Here is a 22,575-nt window from a genome sequence, read left to right as displayed (position 1 = left end):
GCATTCAACACTAAATATGAGTCTAATATTCTTGAATGGCAGGCAGTCTCAAGTAGAGTGATGTGGGAAAATATCAGAATGAGGAATTGGACAATGAGACTTATTTGTATCTATGGTCCCACAGAAGGCTCTACTACGGTAGAAGTGGACGAATTTTTTGATGCTTTAGAAAACGCAAATAACACAATGAAAAAGGAAAAGTTGGTCCTTGTTGGGGATCTAAATAGCAGAGTAGGAAATGATTGTCAGACATACAAAAATAATTTGGGAAAATTTGGAGAAAAGAGCAAAGCTAATAATAATGGCAAATATCTGTTGTATTTCTGCTCAGGACATGGACTGGTTATTACTAACACCATGTTACAACATAAAAATGTGCACAAATTCACATGGAGAGAAGAGGCAAGGAATAAGAAAAGTCTCATTGACTATGTTATTGTTGATAGTGATGTTTTCTCCCTGGTACAGGACATTAGGGTGTACAGAGGATTTGAAATTGGAAGCGATCACTATTTAGTCTTGAGTAGGATAAAATTGAATTTCATATTGAAAAGAATAACATGTAAGAAAGTTTTAAAGCAAATAAAAGACTAAAATACACACAGATTATTGAAGAAAAAAAACGAAAGAGTTTGAGAACAGGAACCAAATCTTGAAGATTCAGTGGCAAGACTTGAAGAAAACCCTGATTGATTCAGCCAGAGAGGAATGTGGTGAGGGTGTCTGCAAGGATAGAAAAATCAGAACTCCATGGTGGACACAGGAAGTTAAAGAGGTAGCGAAGGAAAAGAAGAAAGCATATCAAAAGTTCCTGACAAATAAGTCAGCTTTTGCTCTTAACGAATACAGAGACAAATGTAAGAAAGTGAAACACTGTGTAAAACTAGCTAAACAAAAGTCATGGGAGGACTTTGGCAAGAACATAGAAAATAAATATCAAGAAGGTGGTAAGATATTCTGGAGGTTGTTGAAAAAGCTTAGAAATGGAGGAAGGAGTGCTGTAAAAGGAGTTAGAGATGATAAAGATGACATGAAAACAGGAGAAAAAGATATCCTTGAAGTATAGAGTAATTACTTTGAAAAACTGCTAAAAGAAACAAGCAGTGATAATAGCACAGTGGTAAAAAACACTGACCATGCATGCAGTCAGGAATACATATCCATACTTGAAATAGAAAAAGACATGAAAGGCTTGAAATATGGAAAGGCAGCAGGAGTAGATGATATTCGACCAGAAATGCTGAAGTATGGTGGTATAAAAGTCTTGCAGTGGCTGCACTGCATAGTTCAGAAAGCCTGGACAGAGGGACGAATTCCCAATGATCGAATTAGAGCTCTAATAGTACCCATATATAAAAAGGGAAATAAAACTGAATGTCAGAATTACAGAGGTATTTCCCTACTGATTGTTCCTGGCAAGATCTATGCAAGTATACTTGAGAAATGGTTGAGAAGAATTGTGGAAGAAAAGCTTGGTGAAGAACAAGCTGGATTCAGGCTGTCAGGATCAGATCTTTACTTTACGACAAATAGTTGAGAAAGCATGGGAATATAACAAAGATCTGTATTTAAATTTTGTCAATCTGGAAAAGGCATATGACAAGGTGCCAAGAGAGAAGCTATTCAATACGCTACAGTTATATGGTGTCAATGGGGCATTATATCAAGCAACTTAGTCTTTATTTGAGTTGCAAGTCAGCAGTTAGAATTGAAGGAAGTACAGGACGATGGTTCAATGTTAAATCTGGTGTGAGACAAGGATGTACATTATCCCCTCTGTTATTCATTATTTATATGGATCACATTATGAAGAAAAGTGGTATTAAACATGATATCAGAATTGGAGATGTTAATGTCAGCTCTTTGCTTTATGCAGATGATGTTATACTTCTAAATAAATCTGCTACAAGTTTGCAAGATGCCCTTACTAAATTGAATAACTGTTGTAATAGATATGGTATGAAGGTCAGATAAAAAGACAAAGACAATGAAAATAGGCAGAATCGCTGAAAATGTCAACTGCGTTGCGAACAGATAACCTATGGAAGAAGTAAAACATTTGAGCTACTTAGGCACGATTTTTACTGAAGATGGTAAATTAAATATGGAAATAGACAACAGAATCAACAAAGCTGGTATGGTAGGCAGTCAACTGAATAAATTCATATGGAATACAAGAGAAATTAGTCATAACACTAAATTAGCTGTATACAAGACAGTGTTCAAACGAGTTTTAACTTACAGATCTGAGAGCTGGGTCATAAGTAAAACACTTGACCAAAGACTAGAGATCACAGATATGAGAGTCCTGAGAAAGATTAGAGGCGTGAACAGATGGCATCAATGGCAATATCATATTAAAAACGAGGATTTGAAAATTTGAATATTTTTGGAGGCAATTAGAAAATGATGTTGCATTCATCACCTCATCACTCATATACTCAAAACACTCACCATTGTCGGCGAGGGGGGGGGGATATCAAAATCTTTGAGGTGGGGCATGATCCAAAAAACATTGGGAAATACTGCTTTATAGCCTACTAATCTAAGGAACAGTTTTTGTTTATATCATCATTTTGCTTATCATCTTTTGTATACAATCTTTTTTGTTTTGTTGAAACTCTTCATGTGTTACTCGAGACTTTCTTCCTGATATAGTGAAGATATTTGACTGTCATGCACTCAGGTTATTTTAGTTGGAAGAATAAGAATTAGGCACAGCTTTTAGAAGCGTTTTCTATTTTCTCTTTTAGACAGAAAATGTGAACAGCGGGAATGAACAGATGCCATCAATGGCAGAATCATGAAAAATGAAGATAGATGGGATCCGACATTGTTGACATTCAAAAATGCATGGACAGAACCAATCTATGATACCATCATAGATTGGTTCTGTCCATGCATTATGGCCATTTAAACAGAAAAGGAGAGGAAGGTTAGTAAAACAAGTGTTTAATGTCAAGAATGCAAGATAAAAAACCTAGAAGATAACCAAGATTTAGGTGGATTAATTTGGTCAAAAGTGAATAAGAAGACAGAACTATAAGATCTAACAACAATATTGGAGTGTTGTCAAGCAACAGACTAATTTGGAGGAAAAATTGAGAGTAGATTTGTAATAATGTGAGCTTAATCATATAATACTGTCAGAATATTCAATACACCCCCTTGAGCGCACATAATTTGATGATGGTAACATTTAATATGTCCAGTTGATCACCAGATGCAGCATAGTAGAATGATACCAACAATATTATTTACAATACCGTGTATTTAATACCTATCCATATTGCAAGACAGTATAGATCTATGTCAGAGAGAAGTACTGTTATCCTGTTTTGTCAGGTGTTTTCTCACTCCAGGAGATCAACTACCATGTTCTATTCTGCACTTTCTGCTGCATTCCTCATATGAGAGATAGGTCCAGTCTTCTAGATTTTTTATCTACTCTAGTCTTTGTCTTCCTCTCCTCTTTCCCTCAACAGTTCCTTCGACAAGTGTCCTTTATAGGCAGTTATATCTAAGAATATGTCCGAAATAGCTGACTTTTCTTTTTTAATTTCTTTTATCAGACTTCTGTTTTTGCCTGTCATCTTTAGTACCTCTTTGTTTGTCTTTTTGTCTTTCCACGATATTCTCATAATTCTTTGCAGCATCCACATTTCAAAGGCCTCCAGTTTTTTCACACTCAGATTGGAGAATGTCCATGACTCTACTCCATATAACAATGTACACCATATGTAACATTTGAAGAATCTTAGTCTTGTTTTCAGATTTAATTGTCTAGATATTAGTATATTTTTCATATTATCGAAAGTTGACCTTGCAATTTCGATCCTTCTAATTTCATCTTCTGTCCTACCATTCTCTATGTCAAGTGTCCGAGGTATATGTATGTTTGCACCTGTTCTAATTCATTTCCTTTTATACTGATGTATATTTTTGGTATTTACTTTTCTCTAGAAATGATCATGATTTTTGTCTTTTAAAAATTGAAACTGAGGCCATATTGTTCACTACACTTGAGGGTTTCATTTATAAGAATCTTGAGGTCATATTCATTTTCAGCTAGAAGAACCATGTCAACTGCATATCTTAGGTTATTAATATTTCTGCCCCCTACAGTGATTCATTTGAAGTTACTAATTTTATTAAATATTTCTTCCGTGTATAGGTTAAAGAGAATCAGAGACAAGACACAGCCTTGTCTCACATTTCTGAACTGGTAATTCTTCCGAGGTCTCTCCTATTCTCAAAAGATGCAGTCTGTTCCTGGTAAAGATTAGTTATTAGCCTAATGGCTTTTCTGTCCATGCCTATTTTTGAAAGGATTTCAATTAATTGCTCATGTTGAGCATTGTCAAATGCTTTTTGTAATCTATGAAGTAGAGATACACATCTTTTTGTTTTTCTAGATATCTTTCTATGATGGTTCTAATGTAGAAAATAAATTCTCTTGTACCTACATTTTCCTTGAAGCCACTTTGCATATCATTTATTTCTATGTTTATTTTTCTTTTATTTCTTTCAAGAATAATGTATAAAAGAACTTTTGATACTTGACTGATTAGGCTAATTGTCGAACTCTTCACATCTTCTAGCTTTTATTTTTTTGGGAATTGGAACGAAAATTGAGTGATTAATATCTTTAGATGCCATTTAAATTATTATATAATAAAAAATCATAGAGATACATCAAATATCTAAAATATATACTGTTAGCCATTTAATCATCATTTTATAAATATTGTAGGATGGATGCTAATACTCTCATCCTATGTATGCATACAAAAAAGAAAATTTATGAATGGGTAACTCATGAAGTCATCTCTGTATCATATCTTTATAAATACCTACAGTGAAACCTCGGTTGTCGAATGCCTCTGTTCTCGAACATATTTTCCGAACAAAAAATGCTCTGGTTTCCGAACAGGCAAACAGCAACCCCGTGCTGAGCTGTAAGGCTGGAAAGTGTCAGTTACGTGGCAGGCTTCGTTCAGTGCAGACACCTGCTCGAATTTGCAGTGAGTTTTCTTGATTTTCTTTGTGTTTTGTTGTTGTTTTTTTTTTCATAAATTATTGTTAATTAAGCCACCATGGGGCCACAGAAAAATAGTGATAGCAGCAAAGCAAAAAGAAAAGTTTTTAGAACCATGATAGAGATGAAAAAAGAAATCATATCCAAACATGAAAATGGCGTTTGTGTCTCGGATCTTGCTATGCAATTCGGTATGGCAAAATCAACAATCTGTACAATACGCAAAAATAAAGAGGCGATCAATTTTCATCTATATTTTATCTATTTATTGTGTTTATTCTTTTTATGTAAGATTTTATGCATTTTCATTATGTTTGTATACGATCTTACACATGAAGTACTGTTGTAAAGGTTTAAATAAACAATCATCTGGGGTTCAAAAACAGATTAATCCATTTTACATTAATTCTTATGGGAAAATGGTTTCAGTTTTCGAACAATTTGGTTTCCAAACAGCTTTCAGGAACGAATTAAGTTCAACAACCGAGGTTTCACTGTATATGATAATTCTGGAATTTAAACATACCATTTCTCATATATGGCGTAAATACAAGCAACACAGAAATACTTATTGGATTTTTGTTAAAAAGCCACATTTCTGCTGATACATCTGATGCTCTTAATTTTTTGGCTAAGCCAATATTAGTTCCAGTAACAGAAGACCACGGATGTTCAGAAAGATACAGCGATAATGTAACATTCTTTTTCTGTGTATGAGCTGCAAATATAACAAATGTAACTTCTTGAGGAATAGCAATAACACCGAGTTTGACGCTATTATTGGCTGGCATGCTGATCTGGTGGGAAATAGTGCTTTTACCGAGAGTAAAGATCTCTTCTAATATCCCAACTTCAGTTTGACCTATTAAGGAGAAATAAATAAAATTAATACATTAAAGTATTTTAATTTTTCAAATTTAAGTTTCCTAACTGTAAATATTTTACATCTGTAGCAGATAAAGTTATAGGCATATACCTCATGCCTTGATAAGTATATGCTCAGTGCCATAACTAGCTTTTCATGGGCCCTATGCAAATATTTGTTTTTTTTTTATCTTTTTTTATACAAAGATAAAAAAAAAAAATAGATAGAAATAGATTGGTTAGGTTTTTAACTTTAAACCAAAAATGTTATGGAATTGGCCCCCATTAGCAAAATTTAAAATTCGAAAATGAAAATATAATACTGATTATTTTTGATGCCCCATTTCATGCCTCCATCCCAGGCCCTGGGCCTATGCATCCATTGCACCTGCCTAGTTATGGCATTGTATATGGTTACATATTATTACTTCATTTTATAAAATCTGCTTTATATAATTTTGGTAATTCCATTATCAAATGCATTTTTAAAACTTTTTCTTGTATTTATGTCTAGCTGTTAATGATGGAAAGATTTTGGATTTACTCACAAAATTTAATTTTTTTTTTTCTTTATTATAGCAAATCACATGGTATCTGACCACTCATTAACAAATTAGTATTTGGCTTACAATCCAAACAGTCATGCAGATGTGAGCTAACAACATACAATTATGGTCGCCAAATACTAAACTGTAACATTGTGGCCTGATACCACATGGTTTGCTGAATTTAGTCCTACTGATTACAAACCAGTTATTTCAAAGAGCTGTAGTGTTAATTGTTATATTTCTAATAATTTTCATGGAAATTTTTTTTTTGATTTTATTATTTTTCTCTTTCATTATATAAAATGTAGATTTCTATGCAAGTGGAAATTAAAGGGTCAGTCCTGAGCATTACAAAATCAATACACTTAATATAATGAATCATTCTAATCCATTATATAAGGAGCATAGTCAGCTGCATTTAATACACACACATACAGAATAAATAATAATAAAATTATTATCATTATCGTCAATGGATCTCTATAATCTCCAGTTTCAATTCTCTACCTGCATCATTCATTTTCACAAAAGAGGGGCTTTCTCCAAGTGCTATCAAACAGCAATTGGATGGTGTTTATGGGGAAGATTCTCTTTCATATTCCACTGTGAAGGAATGGGCTAAACAGTTTAGCCTAGGAAGAAAGAGCATTGAAGATGATCTTAGTGATGGTCGGCTTGTGGAAGTGATGACTTAGGAAAATGTCTCCTTTGATGAGGTGGAAATGCTCAATGACAGATGACTAAAGCTCAAAGAAATCTCAGCAAGATTGGGGGCTTTCTATGAACAACCGTCTTTTTGCATCATTCATGAGAAGCTTCACAAGACGAAGGTCAGTGCAAGGTGGTTGCCCTGACTTCTCTCTTTAATTCAGAAGGAGCATCATGTGACCTGTTTTTGCAAGTTTTTAGAGCTTTGCCAAGGGAATCAGAGAGAAGTGCTGGAATCCATTGTCACTGGGGATGAAACCATGGTCCTTTATTATGATCCTCTTTCCAAAAAGGAATCCATGGAGTGGCACAAACCAGATGAAGCACTGCTGAGAAAAGCCAAGATTACTCAGTCCACCAAGATGATTATGGCAACAATCTTTTGGGATTGCTGGGGAATTCTCTCGATCGACTTCAAGGAAAGGAATACCACCATGAATGCAGAATATTATGTTTCACTCCTGCACAATGCCATAAAGGAGAAGAGATGAGGAATGCTGAGTTGTGGTGTTCACCTGCTTCATGACAATGCTCCAGTCCATACAGCTATTATTGCAAAGGCTGCAGTGAAGGACTGTGGCTTTCAGGAGATGAACACACACCCTACAGCCGAGATCTAGCATGCAGTAACTACTGCCTCTTCTCAAAACTGAAGAAAGACCTTCGAGGAAGAAAATTTTCAGTTGACGATGAGGTCAAAGATGCAGTTTTAGGCCATTTTTCAGACAAAAGTGTAGATTATTTTTTCAAAGGCACAAAAGCATAGAAATGTTAATTCAAAGATGTGAAAGTGTGTTAAAGTAACTAAAACATCAGGAGATAAGTGTTTGAGGCATTACTTATGGACAAAAAAACAATACAGAGCCATGGGATACTTGGTCACAAAGGAAGGACAATGTCTGTCCTTCCTTTGTGACATGTAGCAGTATGACATGTAACAGTGAATTACCAGAGAAAATTAGCAATCCATATGTAAAGATTGGGCAGTAGGCCATAGTATGGTAGTTTGTTAAGTAGGTAATTTTGGTACACCCAATCAAAAAGATTAACCCATAAATGTTTCTCCAAACTTTTCTATGGTTTATGACAAAAATGGGTGATGGTGGCAAGAAGATCTGATTTGGACTGACAGTAGTGGGATCGATATTGGTAGTCACTGATTAATTGGTGAGCTTCCAAATGATCGAGTTCATGGTTTTCTCTATTATTTTCAAAAGAACTGTGGTCAGAGCAATGAGCTGATAGTTTGGCGATTGATGTCTCTCTTTCTTTATAGTAACCAGCTGGATGTAACTTGCTTCTGCACTGTAAGGTAGATGAATATAAAAACAACAAAAAACAATTTACAATCGATTAATCTGGAGCAGAAATTTTGGATACAATTGGAAGGGGGGGGTTACTTTGCCTTGGTTGGATGATGTCAGGCAGTTAAAACTGTCTGTGGGTGATGTTAAAATAGTATCATCTGGATGTGAAATATGGCAACATGGAAAGGAAGAAAGTATGCCCAACAGTCTAGTAGAACAGAAGACTTGCCATTTTCAAGCAGAAGACAAGTTTTTTGCATTTGTTCCTTTCAAAGTATGATTTCAATTTGCAGTTGCTTTTTTTTTTTTGCAACTGTTGCATCCTATAGTGTTGGCTGAGTTCATGCTGGAGTTTCAACATCAAACCACTTGTGATATCCCAAATTACTTTTTTGCCTTCCTTCCTTGGTGCACTAGAAATGGAACATGAAATAATGGATAATGGTCTCAGATTCTGATCAGCCAGTATTTGGATCAAAAGGATGAAAACAGCAATCCCTATGAAAAGAAGAAATATAAATCATGAGAAGTATAAATATTGTTTATCAAATACAATTTAAGCTATGTTTCATGCTATTTCAGTACAAACTAACACTGTCATTGATAGACTCAAATAGAATAACAACCAGAAAAACATACTTATGGCAAAGTATGGAATAATCTCAATAACTGACCCATCCTCATGCTTTGCAGCATGCACACATTTGTCTTGCTTATTTTAATTATTCTATTCTACTATACTAACCATTAGTTTTAGAATACACTGAAGACGGCTATGAATTGCAATGTTAAATTTTGAATTCAATAATCAACATTTACTTATGTAACTGTTCACAATATTTTTCCTGTGTTAGCGTCTTTCTGGGCATCTTCATATTTGCAATATGTTCTCTGAATTTCAACTTTCCATTCCATTACCATACTTAGTTCCTCAACCTCTTCAATCTCCTAGAGCACAAACTCGCCAACACATACAATTTACAATTGCCTCTGTGTAAAATTTGAAAAAAAATAAATAAATAAATAAATAACCACTTGGTAACATTAAACTAGAATTCAGTCTTCCTATGCCTTCAATGAAATTATACCCTGAAATATATCCATTCCTAATTTAACATCAACACCAAATAATTGTATATCAGCTTTCCAACCAACTTTAGTATGGCTAATATAAAAGCATCTGTGGACCATGGGCTGAACCTTCCTCAGAGCCCTGTAGTATCCATATTTTTTCCTTCATCTTTGGATCTGCTCCTTGTTATCATTACATTCCATATGTCAGGTAGCCATCCTCTTATCCATGCTACCAGATTTATCTAAATGAAAAAAGCATTTCAGTTAATATATAATTATTAAATTATATATTTGTTTGAAATCTGCAGAAATTAGGGAACTCAGATATCAAATGAAAGTTGTTAAATAAAATGCCAAAAATCCCTAATAAACACAAAAAAGTATTTTATAAGTTCTTTAATATTTTTATTTCATCCGTTTAAATACCCACTTATACATGCATTAATAGGCGGGGGAGCATTACCCACACTCACCTGACACCGAGAGTCTCAAAACATAAGACAGGGTAAACACAACGGAGATAAAACCACTTAGAGTAAAGCTGAGCACCATTGTTTTTGAAAATCACCAAACGTACAACACGAGACAGAAGAAATGACTAACAAAACGCTACTCAAACATGATCTATAAACAACTGAATACTTCAACTTCTACTACAAGTCTAGACCGGAGTAACAAACTGGATATCCAGTGAAGTAAGCCACAGTTTCGTATTTGCCAAACTACTGGATTGTACAAACTGAAACAGATAAATCTGTGACGTGCGTGGTTATGTGTATGATAATTAAACATGCATGAGCGCGATAGGAAATGTGTTATCATATATTTCAGATATGAATATCGTAAATTTTGATTATAGTGTCATCCATAAAAACGAATATCTGTTTGTGAGCAAGTGTCAAATCAGTAATATATTCAACATGGACGCCAGCGCTCTGCTGTGATAGTGGGTATACGATGTGAATATAGCGTCGTGGTCTCTGGCTTTGCGCTTGCACGCGCTGCTGTTGTGATGGGTAAGGAGCAAGAGTTATTAGAGGCAGCTAGGAGTGGGAATTTGTCCGTGGTTGAGCGTATCTTAAGCCAGCGAGCGAAGAAAACTGGACCCTTAGCAAGGTAGGTTGATTTTCTAATATCAGACAAGTTCCGGTATGCTGCTACTTGATATTTGTGTTATTAGCGTTTGCAGTATAGGTCCAGTGCTAGGCTAGCAGCAACAAAAATACTCATAAAAAATTAATGTGGTGACTGTTATTTGAGTTTAGCCGATACGTTTCATTAATGGAAAAGAGAAAACATACAGAACTTTCATAGAATGAAACCTTATATTGAATTTCTGAACTTAATTATTTGGCATGCATATAATTTTTTATTTTCTAAAATAAATTAATCCTGATAAAAACACTTTTTTTCCGTATATTATGCAGTTAGCATTGTCTTTTTGAATAAGCGTTGTGGAAAATTTGTAAATGAATATGTAGACTAATAATATATAATGAATAAGATTTACATTTTTTTTAGCCAAAATGCAAATATAATTTTTCTGCTCAACTAATTGAATTTTGTATCATTTATATTTGTTTACTTTCAGCATTTTTAGAATTAAAGTTAGTGCATCATTAAATATGCATCTGCAGTTACTGCTAAATGAGAAAAAAAAAAGCGGTATCTAAAAGTGGTTTGTTTAACGACTGTATTTGAGAAATATAAATGAAAACTTTCTTTTTAATGATCATTTTAATTTCTTTGTGTTGTTTAGATAAACATTCGTTGAATGCTGCTCGCACATATACACCAAATAAAATATATTTCTCTGCTATCAGGATATGCAATTTATGTAAATACATTTTCGTTTATATATTTCTACAGAGAAGAAGAAAACCCGAGTTGCAAAATCAGTTAAAATCGAGATCAAATCAGTATTTACACTTTCACTAATGCACACACGTTTTGCAACAGTTAACGGGGACAACCGGGCAGTAAGAGGGAACATTTCTTGGTAACACGTGAGCTGCACCAGTATAATAACGGTTGGTCCGCGACTAGTGATGCTTGAGGGCACGGGAAGGAGATGATCGGAACTTTTATAAGGATCCCTTTTTTTTTTCTTCTCTTTTATCAGGTCGCCCCTTTCAGGGGTGAAGACATTCAAGCAACACTGATCATGTAGCATGTTAATTCTAAGTTAAGGCAAAACTTGCTATCGATTAAAACGGAATCATAGAGCTGTTCTATCCATTATATTATATATCTATATAGCTCACCTTATGTTTCCCACATATAGGTGGATTTGGATAATTTGTTTTAGATTGGATTGATTATTTTTATTTAATAGTGAAAATATTAAATGAGGAACTAGAATACTGTTTTCTTTTCTTCCTTTTTATATTTAAACAAACATAATTCATTTGTATGAGACTGTTAAATATAAATCAGTCTTAAGAGTTTGATTTTCTTTTTCTTTGCTGCTGTTTTTAAGCTTATACCAATTTTATTAAGAATTACAATGGAACTAAGTCATATTGAATTCCCGGAATTTTTCTCAGTTTTTACAAATAATATTCATTCTCCGCGGTAACGTAAGAATGTTATTTATTTCCGTTTAATTTTTTAATTTGAATATTTTAGATTATGTAGTTGCGATATGCATTTTTCTTAGAATACTTGTTTTTTATAGCTTTTCTTAATAACAGTTTTCTTTGTTTTTACGATCCTAACCTAGCAGAGAATGATAAACGAATACGTCGAACGCAGATACCTGTGCATTAAATTAAATGCGGTGTAGCTCGTACTCGAAGTATTTACACATTTGCTTGGTTATTTTACGTCTTTTGCGGAGCTGTATTTTCACTGTGTGCATAACATATTTAGGGGGAAATTTATGAATAATTGATCCAAATCAGAGCACAAGTGGTATCGGTTTGTAAAGAGTATCAGGGACACTTATGGTGGTGATAGTGTGATGGTTTGGGGAGGCATCTCTCATTGAGTGGACACACCGACCTGTATGTACTTTTGCGGAACCGTGAATGATTCATCTTATAGAGAGGAGGTCCTGGACCCCTATCTTGTAGGATAAATATCTCTCCTGTCGCACTTGCACACGGAGTGCGATAGGGGAGACATTTATCCTACAAGACGATAATGCTCGTTCTCATCGAGCGAAGCTCATGGACCAATCTCTTGAAGAAGAGACTGTCGTACTTATGGACTAGCCAGGTCTCCTGACCATAATTCTATTGAACACAGTAGCGGCTCGTGGCTTGAAATCGTGTGGGTGCTGCAACTTTCGAAATATACACACACACACTGCAAGTACAGTGTATACATGTTTGGATAAAATATCAAAATTATGGTAAAAAAATAAAATAAAATAAACATGAAAAAATATTGTTTATTATCGATAAAATTATACAGTGGTATCTCGCTAATCCGAACAAATAAAAACCGGGCTTGTTCGGATTAGCTTAGCGAATTTCTCCCCGAGACACAACAATAACTACCGTTTAAGACAAAAACAATCAGATTCTAATGGTGCATTCATCAGTTTAATTCTGTAATAACTGGTACTGCACTGTAATGTAAAACGAAAAAGTAATAAGTACACAAGTTTATTTATTTTAGTAAAAAAAATAATTTGTATGTCTATATTGCTGAGGATTCTGATTTAATAAAATCGCATAGTTCAGTACATAACTTAATTTGCGTAAAAAAATATCACTTTCTTGTACACAACACAAAAAAAGTTTCCCAAAATAACACACACACACACACAAAAAGGTTTTATTTCTTTGTAAACAAGCCACTGATTTTCTTTTGCATCTTGGGAGCTAAACTTTTTTTTCGAATGCTTCTTCTTGGAGCTGCATTAGCAACAAAATTTTGTGGAATGGCGTATCATTCTGCTTAGCACATTCTATGCACATATTAAAACCGTCAGCTGCCTCTTCATGTTTTACTTTTTCTTCTTCGAGTTCTTTATCGTCATCACCGTCTTCTAATTCATTCTGCAGAGTCATATTTATAATTTCAGCATCTGATTTGATTTCGAATTCACTTTCAGTTCTACCTGTAATCCATTCCGTAACATCTGTTTGTGAAATTTCAACATCTGGATTTACATTTTTAACCAAATTATGCACGTTTTGAATTTCTTGTTTTTGTGTATCACCGTAGTTATACTGTAATAATAATAAAATAAATAATAATAGTTATAATGATAATTATTAAATAAAAATAATAGTACACAAAATAATAATACGTAATAAAACTTTTTTTCTTTCAAACTGCAGTTCGGATTACTGGAGGGTTCGGACTAAAGAGGTTCGGATTAGCGCGATACTAATGTATTCTTCTTGTTTTGTTTCATGAAAAATATTGTTTATTATCGATAAAATTATACAGCTTAGTATAATTCAGAATTACTTAAAAATAAAATCCATCCCATTAATTACAATTAAAGGTTTTATTTTATTTTATTTTAAATTTTAAAGATTTTATTTTTAAGTACGATAAGCACTACGAACACTACTGCTGGCGCAAACTGTATATAAACAACAGTGGAACTGCGCGACGGACAGTGCGCATTACGCTAGTAGCTCGCATCTCACTATCACGTGCATATGCTTGCACGCGTAGCAATATGAACTGTGATAAACACAGTGCTGCTAGCGTCCTTCGCCCTCCTAAGTGCTACAAGATGGATTTTTATTATTTTTTATACAAAATAAGAGAATTGTATAGGATTGTTGATGATAAAATTAAATATTACAAGCAAATATAAATAAATTAATAAATGTATTTATACTCGTATATCGAGAAAAATTGGGCGTGCTGCAGTTCCTCAGTGCCTATGCACGAGTCGCCCCTGACTGAGCATATCTTGGATGCTCTAGGTAGACGTGTTGCTGCTCTCAATCCCCAGGCCCAAAACCTTGAAGAACTTCAGAGAGCTTTGCAGGAGAAATGGTTGTTATTACCAACTGAGCTCTTGGAGACCGTTATAGACAGTATGAAATATTTTATGAGCTCTGTATTACTGTGAGGGATGACCACATTCCTTAATGATTCACTTTGACCAACTCTTTGTTGCCATTGTTTTTATTTACCCATTTATTACTATTCATTTACAATTTTGGGGGTTTCCTTCACATCTCATCATACTGCTTTTCACCGAATTGCATAAAAATTCATCATATAGTTTTTGAGTTATTGTGATTTTTCTCTTTGTTCCTTAATTTATGGAAAACAGTATACACACACACTGATTTTCTTTTTATTTTTTTTTATGTTCGCTATGGACTGACAAAACGATTTGGAATTATATTTCCTGTCTGGTTTAATGGAATTTAATGAAAATTGGTATTTGAGGTTAAAATTAAAATTTGTCATTTCATTTCAGTCACTTCAGTGCCAGGACTAGGTTAACAAACAAAACTAGCACATGCACTTAAAAGAGTTGTGTTAATGGTGTTGTCACTATATACAAAAATTCTATTATTAAACGCACTTTTATATGATTGTCTATAATCATTCCCTTGTTTTACATATGATATATTTTATTAGGAGATATCACGTTGCTTTAAATGAAGTATGAAGATGAATTTGAGGAGGAAGATTCCTCATACATACCTCTCCTCTCATTTTATTCCGATATGAAGATGAATTTGAGGAGGAAGATTCCTCATACATACCTCTCCTCTCATTTTATTCCGAAATAATTTCTTAAGGAATCTAAACAGCAACTATATTCAATATTTAGTCGACATATATTGAACGATAGTTGTTTTCATTGTGCATGGCATAGTATAATCATTTTTAATTCAGTTTTCAATACCAGTGATGATTAATTAGCGATTGTTTAGCAGATCTGCTTTCCAACAAACAACTATGGTTTCGAATGGGCTTTGAAATGATACGATACAAGAAAGAAAAAGTTCGAACTGAAGTTTGTGTTTTGAATGCACGAATATTCTCACGTATCTACCTATCCTACTTCATTGGTTACGGCACGAAGGCTTTTTTCTGATGCATGCTGCGCGCCTGGTTATTCTTTACTGCATTTATTTTCTACAGTTGTACTGCTGTCCTTGTTTTATTTTCCTTTTAATAGTCCTTAGAGATTTCAGAAGCGCTTTCCATAATGTTTCTTTTTTTTTTCCAGAATCTCGTAAACATCCTTACTTTTCTCATAAACTTTTTTAAGACAATATTTATAATGGTATTCAAGAAGTTCTCTCTCTCTCTCTCTCTCTCTCTCTCTCTCTCTCTCTCTCACACACACACACACACACACACACACACACACACACACACACACACACACACACACACACACACACATTGGTGGCGATGAAATCGCTTCTAAAAACCTGTCTGTTCTAGTGGTTTCTCTATTCACATATGGCTCCATCCTTTGTTGCTTACTTGCATGAAATTAAAGCGATGGTTTTGTAATTCTCACAGTCTCTGGAATTTGATTTTTTTGGAATTGGGATGAATACTGATGTTTTCCAATCTCTGGGCTATCAGACATTTACCTGAATATTTTTTTTTCCAAACCTGTTGATAAATTTCAGTCAGATTTCACTACTTCATCCCTAGCTGCTCTCAATAATTCCACTGACACACTATCAGCTCCAGGAGCTTTTCCTTTTGGCAGCTGTTCCATTGCTGATATCACTTCATTTTTCATTATCATGGATTCCTCTATATATCATTTCAAATTCTCCTTCAATATTATTATCTTTCTTGTACGAATCCTCTACATACTCTCTTTCCATCTTTTTTTCACTGCTTCTTTTTCCATCAGACATTTTTCTGAATTACTTTTTACATCTCCTAATCTAGAGAAACTTACCTGTAACATAATTTATTTTTCTAAACAGATCTCTTGTTCTATTCATAATATTGCTTTCTTACATTTCCTTGCACCTTTTGTTTAGATGTTTTTCCTTATCTTTCCTAGTGTCTTTGGAAATCTCCACTCAGTCATCTAACCCTTTCTTGGTTTCTCTGAAGTTTCATTTTTTCTTCTTTCCTCTGCTATTTGAATAGCTTGAATAGCTTCTTCTGACAACTATTTAAAATCTTTTTTTCTTGTTGCTTTATTTAGAGCCTTCTATTGTTTTTTCCCCCATAATTCTTCTAATTCTCTTCCAGTCTTCTCCAAACTTTTTAATTTCTTTCCGATCTCTACTTTAATGCTTCGTTTATAGGATTTAAATCAAATCTGATATCTTTGATTTCTTCTTAGTCCTTAATTTCAATTTAACTTCGGCTATTAATAATTTATTATCTCTCCCACAGTCTGCACCAGGTAGGGTTTCTGCTGCTTGAATAGCACTCCTCCATCGTCTGCTGGCAACAATATAATCTATCTGATAGCTGTATTCTCCATTAGGTGAAGTCCATGTGTACAGTCTTCTTTTATGTTGTTGCAAGCAAGTGTTTGCAATAAAGCAACTGTTCTCAACACAAAACTCCAGCATCCTTTCTCCTACTTCATTCTATCCTAAACCAAATTTTCCAGTGATGCCTCGTTCTTCTTTTTCACTTACTTTTGCATTCCAATCACCTAATTCTTCTTCTTAAGCTTTTACGAACCTTCAAGGGTCTTAGCTGTGATCTTTGCAACCGTAACTCGAGGATAAGGTGGTTGGGCCTATGCCTCCTGGTGTGTTCTATCTCTGTAGATGCATGTGTTCACGTGGCCAGTTTGCCTGTTCTGAGGGACGAAAAATCCGAGTTTCAGGGTGAAAAAGCCCTCCACCCTTCGGTGGAGGAGGGTTTTTTCTTTAGTCGAAAGGAACCAGATAATCAATCACCTAATATCAAGAGAAAATCTTTTTTTTTTAATCAATACTGTATACTACTTGTTGCAAGTCACTGTAACATTCTTCTACCTCATCTTCACTTGAATCTGTAGTGGGTACATACACCTGTATGAGTGTAACATTCACTGGATGTACCTTTATTCTGATTATAATTATTCTACCGGACACTGGGTTGTAACCCAAAATGTATTTTCTGTATTCTTCTAACCATGAATGCTACTCCATTTCTTCGAAGCATGTCCAGAGTTATACATCATGAAATCATCGGCAACAAAGCGACCCATTCCTGTACATCTCAGTTCACTGATTCCTAACATCTTAAGTTCTTCTCATTGCTTTCTTCACCAGTTCCTGGTTCTTATTTTATGTAAATCAGTAAAGCGGAGGTGTCTTCTTCTGAGAGTAACTCTATCAAAAGTTGAACTTCCAGAAAGCTTTTAACTCAGCTTCATCATTCTTGTTAACTTAGAAACTCGGAAGTTCTTCTCTGCTCTTCCCCAGTAGCAGTTTTTTTTTTTTTTTTTTTTTTAGACCATGCAAAACAGTCAGATTGGCTCGGATAATGCAGGCAATTTACACACATAATATACTGGCCTCATAGCTTTATTTGTTTCCGCTGTAATTACCACCCAACCAAAATCTGTTGCCTCTATTCGTGCAGTGCTTCCATTCACCACAGTTACCATTATTTGTCTTTCTTTTTCTAACTTTATAACGAAAGAACTCTCTAGGATTTTCTTTGACCTCCTCAGCTAGTTTTCTTTCACAGTACAATTTTACCATACATGTCACTTTTCTAAGCCTGAACGTGAACGAGCAGCACGGTGAGGTTCGTTCACGTTCCTCCCCTTATCCTTCAATTCTTCCGCATCAATTTTATTTATGCATTTCTTACTTAATAAAGCTATTCATCCAGTCACACTTACAGCTAATTCACGTTACTTACGCTGCAGTACTAAAGATGAAATAACTCCGCATAAGAATTCTGTAAGACTCATCTGTAAAAATAATTATCCCTAAGACTTCATTAACAAGGAATTGCAAATATGGAGAGAGAGAGAGAGAGAAAAAAAAGATTAAATGCAGTGAGTGGCAAAAGCAAACTATTTCCCCATATCTAACTCCTAACAGAAAAGCTAGAAAAAATGTTCAGGAAATTTAATAGAAGAATAGCACACAACATCCTAGAATTATTTAACACCGAATATAATTAGCTGACATTATAAACTTATTAGAAAACTTTTACAAGATGTTTAATAATTGACACTGAGCGCTTCCGTAGTATAGTCGCCAGGACTACGCAAAATATTCCTTTCGGTTAAAAAAAAAAAAAAAAAAAATTGGATTTTCACTAACGCAAAAACAGACTAACCTGCTGGAGAATGCACGCATTTAATACATAGTGCACTAGTGTGATGGCTTAAGTTGATTCGATCATTATTCCAACCACCTGTAACCGCAGTTTACTGTGAATGAACAGTGATATTAATATGAGCAACAGAGAGAGAGAGAGAAATCTCGAATTCTTTTTCTTTCCTTATAGGAAGAAGTCTACTCTGTTTTAGCTCGATTTGGAACACTGCAGGCCCTCAGCGGCCACCTTATATTGCGTGTATATAAATAAATAAATAAATACGCATGTCTCGGGAGTGTATTTATCTGCATTTACTCGCGTGTTTTGTGATATATATCTATTTTATATATATATATATATTCATGAGACAACAATTTGTTGGACATTTCAAAACAATGGAGAACCGGCTTACCAGTCCGGAACTCGGGGAGGGGGGGGGGAGCCAGGGGGGACAGAGCCCCCTAGTATATATATATATATATGTGTGTGTGTGTGTTATATATATATATATATATATATATCACGAAAGGTTTATTAACCCATACATTGCATTAGTACTGTAGGTGATTTAATGGTTCTAGAGACCAAAATGAACATTTTTTTTCGAGACATTTCAATCTTTCAGTAAAGGTTGGTGATATAATTTATATTTCATCTAGAAACATTCATGCCCGTAACGGGATTCGAACCTATAGCTTGTTTGTTGGAGAGCGAAAATGGTATATACCACTCGGCCATTGAGGCGTGCTTGTTTGGATATGACAGATGCTAGAAGAAGCGTTATTTACCAGAGCGTGTAGTGGTGGCAATAGTTATGGTGTGAGGGTCCTTATCGTAGCGTCCACAATGTCAGACATTATATCGACATGGCAATTCTGTGAATGTTATCCAGTTAAGTATCATATTATCTTTTTTTATGTGGCTCTCACCACACGAAAGGTTTATGTAAACCTATAGTACATTTGCACTGTGGTTGGATTAAGTATTTTTTTTAAAATTAATTTTATATATTTTTGTATAATTTTTAAAATTTATTTTTGCAAAGTTCGGAAACACTGCCCAAGAGACCAAGATTTATTATCTTCCAATAAAATAACGTTGATAAATTTAAATACTGTGGATAATTGTTTCAATTTTCAGACTAGATAAACTATTTAGTCTACTCGCTCATCAACGGCCACCATATTCCATAGTAGAAGTCTTGTTCCCATTACTATGCATACGTGTGAAGACCAGCTCAATATTAATGATTGACACAGAGCGGTCCATGACCTTGTGATCACGCGCATATAACAATTTTCGCTTGTGTGTGATGAGTTGCTGCCGACATTGTGGACTGACCTTTTAGCTGATTGCTGCATTATGAACGTAACGGTCAATCCTGTTATTAAAACTGCGATGAGTCGTTTACCTGATAAACAATGGGTGCACCCCTGGTCATTTGCTGATGAGAACAATGTTACCGTCTCATAATATGTAGGTGAATATTTAATTATTAACATAATTAGAGATTATGTTAGAGAACTAATTTTTCACCATTTTCCCTGTCCCGCAAAATGTAGGCAACTTATTCCCAGACTCTGGCTAGGCGAATTTCATTCAAATACGCTATTTAGTGAAGGGACAGGAATTTTATATATATATATATATATATATATATATATTATTTTTATTTATTTATACATTATTTTAAATAAATAATAATCCATTATTATTATTATTTTTCCAAGTGTTCAGCACTCATAAGTAATCCACTTTACTCTGATCTTAAATTTGTCTATATCTGATAGCGTACATAGTAAAAGCGATCGACTCCTGCTTGTATTTACGTACAGTTAAATTAAGTACCAACTTATTATTATTATTATTTTCGTCTTTATTTGGCGGTTTACAATTTTTGGTATTTTGTTCATGTAGTAAATGATCGATCCCGACTTATAACGTCATTTATATCATCGGTGGAAGGGGGAGGGAGTATAACCAGAAGAATTAAAACTGGGACTTCATCTGGCATTACTGCTCACTTGGGTTAATGATTTTCTTGTGGACTAAGACGCTGTATTTTTAAACACGAAATTCACTTATAAGTAGCATTGTAAGCGTGCTCACGGTATGAAGCGATGTTGTTTAATGATTGTTACTTAATAAACAAGAAATTGAGTGCCGGATTATGTTCATTTGGCACGATTAATAGCTTGAAGGAGGATGAAAATCGTCGTCAAAGACACTACACTTGCCTGTGTTTCCGGCACAGTAAAAAAATTTATTTTGGTCTTCATGTAAAGTAGTAAATGTTGTCCGTTAACGAAAATTAAAATTCCCAACCTTTTGTCTCAAAAACTTAAAATATTAAGTTTCATCAAAATAGGCTCATCCTTCCTCGTGGTGCATCATGGGAACGGGTGGGCGGACATTACGAAAATAATAAGTGCTAATTGCTTAAGCTCGCCTAATAAGGTGCAGAGTGGTAGTAGGCATTATTTATCTTGCAGCATACGGTTTGGGATTATTTTGAATAATTCTGACGCGACGTTTGACTTTCGGTTGGAAAGACCAGGTTCTATTCCGTCTGAGGCGAGAATAAAATAGTATTAACTGAAGGTGAGTTGCTTGGTCTCAATACAGCGGTAGTTTTTTTTTTTGTTCCGGAAACTCGGGTTTTTCATCCGCAAAGCCGACAAACTCGCCGGTGAACACACGCAGTTAACAGGCAATGATCTCATAGCCTTAGTTCCTTCGATCGTTGCTTAGTTGCTTAATTACAACCAAACTAAACCATGTGTATGGAGTTTCAGAAAATATTGGACAAGAATCAGCAAAAATTATTTGATTGAAAGTGAAAAAAAAAAAAATTTGGATTGGATTCGAGGATTCTGGGAACCTTGCTCTACGCCAAACGCAGTGCTTTTCTCAATGGTTATCTCACCGACATTTACAAACATCCCCATCACAGTGAGATTGTTTTGGGTTACAGCCCAAGCAAATCAAGCTATGAGGCAGTGTATTATGTCTGTTAATTGCGTATGTTCTTATGGCCGGTTTGTCTGTTTTGCTGATGGAAAAACTTCAATTTTCACAGTGGAATTCGTACTCAAAAGGTGAAAGCAGGCGAATTATACTCGTACATGGAGTGTAATTCGCCTAATGTATGTGTGTCCTTTAGGGAGAAATATCTTTTTGAAGTGTGAGTATATTTCTCTTTTTTTCTTTCTTTCTTTTTTTTTTTTTTTTTGAGAATCTTAGCCTATCTGTTTTTTAGTCCATATGTTTATGCGTTTCATAAAAGTCTGGCGTTACCTCTGTATATCTAATGATGCGTGTTAATTTAAAAATTGGGCATTACTAACCATATTATAAAAAAAAAGTAATGCTTTTTTTTCTGGAGTGTATAATTTTGATTACGCTTTCCTTCTAAAATATGATATCCAAAGTTATAAAAAAATATTAATGAAAAAAGATATTTCGTTCTGTGATATGAGACAATTATGAATCCTGAAAGTGATACTTAGCTACTATGAGTAATCATAATAGCAAAGTACATCCAAGTTCAAATAAATATCTACCTGGTTGGCGTACCGTTCTCCTATATTACAGAATTATTACACTATTACAGAATTATGTTTTCCTCTTTTCGAAAATGAAATTAAAATGAGATATTTTTCTGGTATTGAATTCTGATATCTGTCGCTCTTTGAGTGTTATTTTAATGTATTGGCAACTTTTCTTTTTCTTTCCTTTCCCTCCAGTGCGCACAACATCCAGAAATGCTCGAATTATTTCATCGCAAAATGAACGATGGCAACTATCGAAACTGATCTATTTATTGATTTGTTTCGTGCAGTAAAGA

The 22,575-nt window shown here is 34.4% G+C and overlaps 2 protein-coding genes across 2 annotated transcripts in view; one reads left to right on the top strand and one right to left on the bottom strand.

The window, feature by feature from the left end:
* The window catches only part of LOC150092772 (transmembrane 7 superfamily member 3-like), a 133,079-nt gene extending 122,846 nt beyond the window's left edge, over positions 1–10,233 (bottom strand). The window contains exons 1-2 of the mRNA XM_090414784.1: positions 10,013–10,233; positions 5,565–5,900 (exon numbers count right to left, since the gene is read on the bottom strand). Of these exons, the coding sequence (XP_090270910.1) occupies positions 5,565–5,900; positions 10,013–10,091 (415 nt within the window). The 5' untranslated portion in view covers positions 10,092–10,233. The remainder of the gene's footprint in view (positions 1–5,564; positions 5,901–10,012) is intronic.
* A 195-nt stretch (positions 10,234–10,428) lies between these two features.
* LOC150092771 (uncharacterized) overlaps positions 10,429–22,575 on the top strand; it is a 427,707-nt gene continuing 415,560 nt past the window's right edge. Inside the window, exon 1 of the mRNA XM_090414274.1 lies at positions 10,429–10,655. Coding sequence (XP_090270400.1) covers positions 10,552–10,655 — 104 coding nt within the window. The 5' untranslated portion in view covers positions 10,429–10,551. The remainder of the gene's footprint in view (positions 10,656–22,575) is intronic.

Source organism: Typopeltis vanoorti, chromosome 25 (genome assembly GCF_054136105.1).
Source record: "Typopeltis vanoorti isolate ZY-2024b chromosome 25, IOZ_Tvanoo_1.0, whole genome shotgun sequence".
NCBI lineage: Eukaryota > Metazoa > Arthropoda > Arachnida > Uropygi > Thelyphonidae > Typopeltis > Typopeltis vanoorti.
This window is presented reverse-complemented; position numbering and strand designations above follow the sequence as displayed.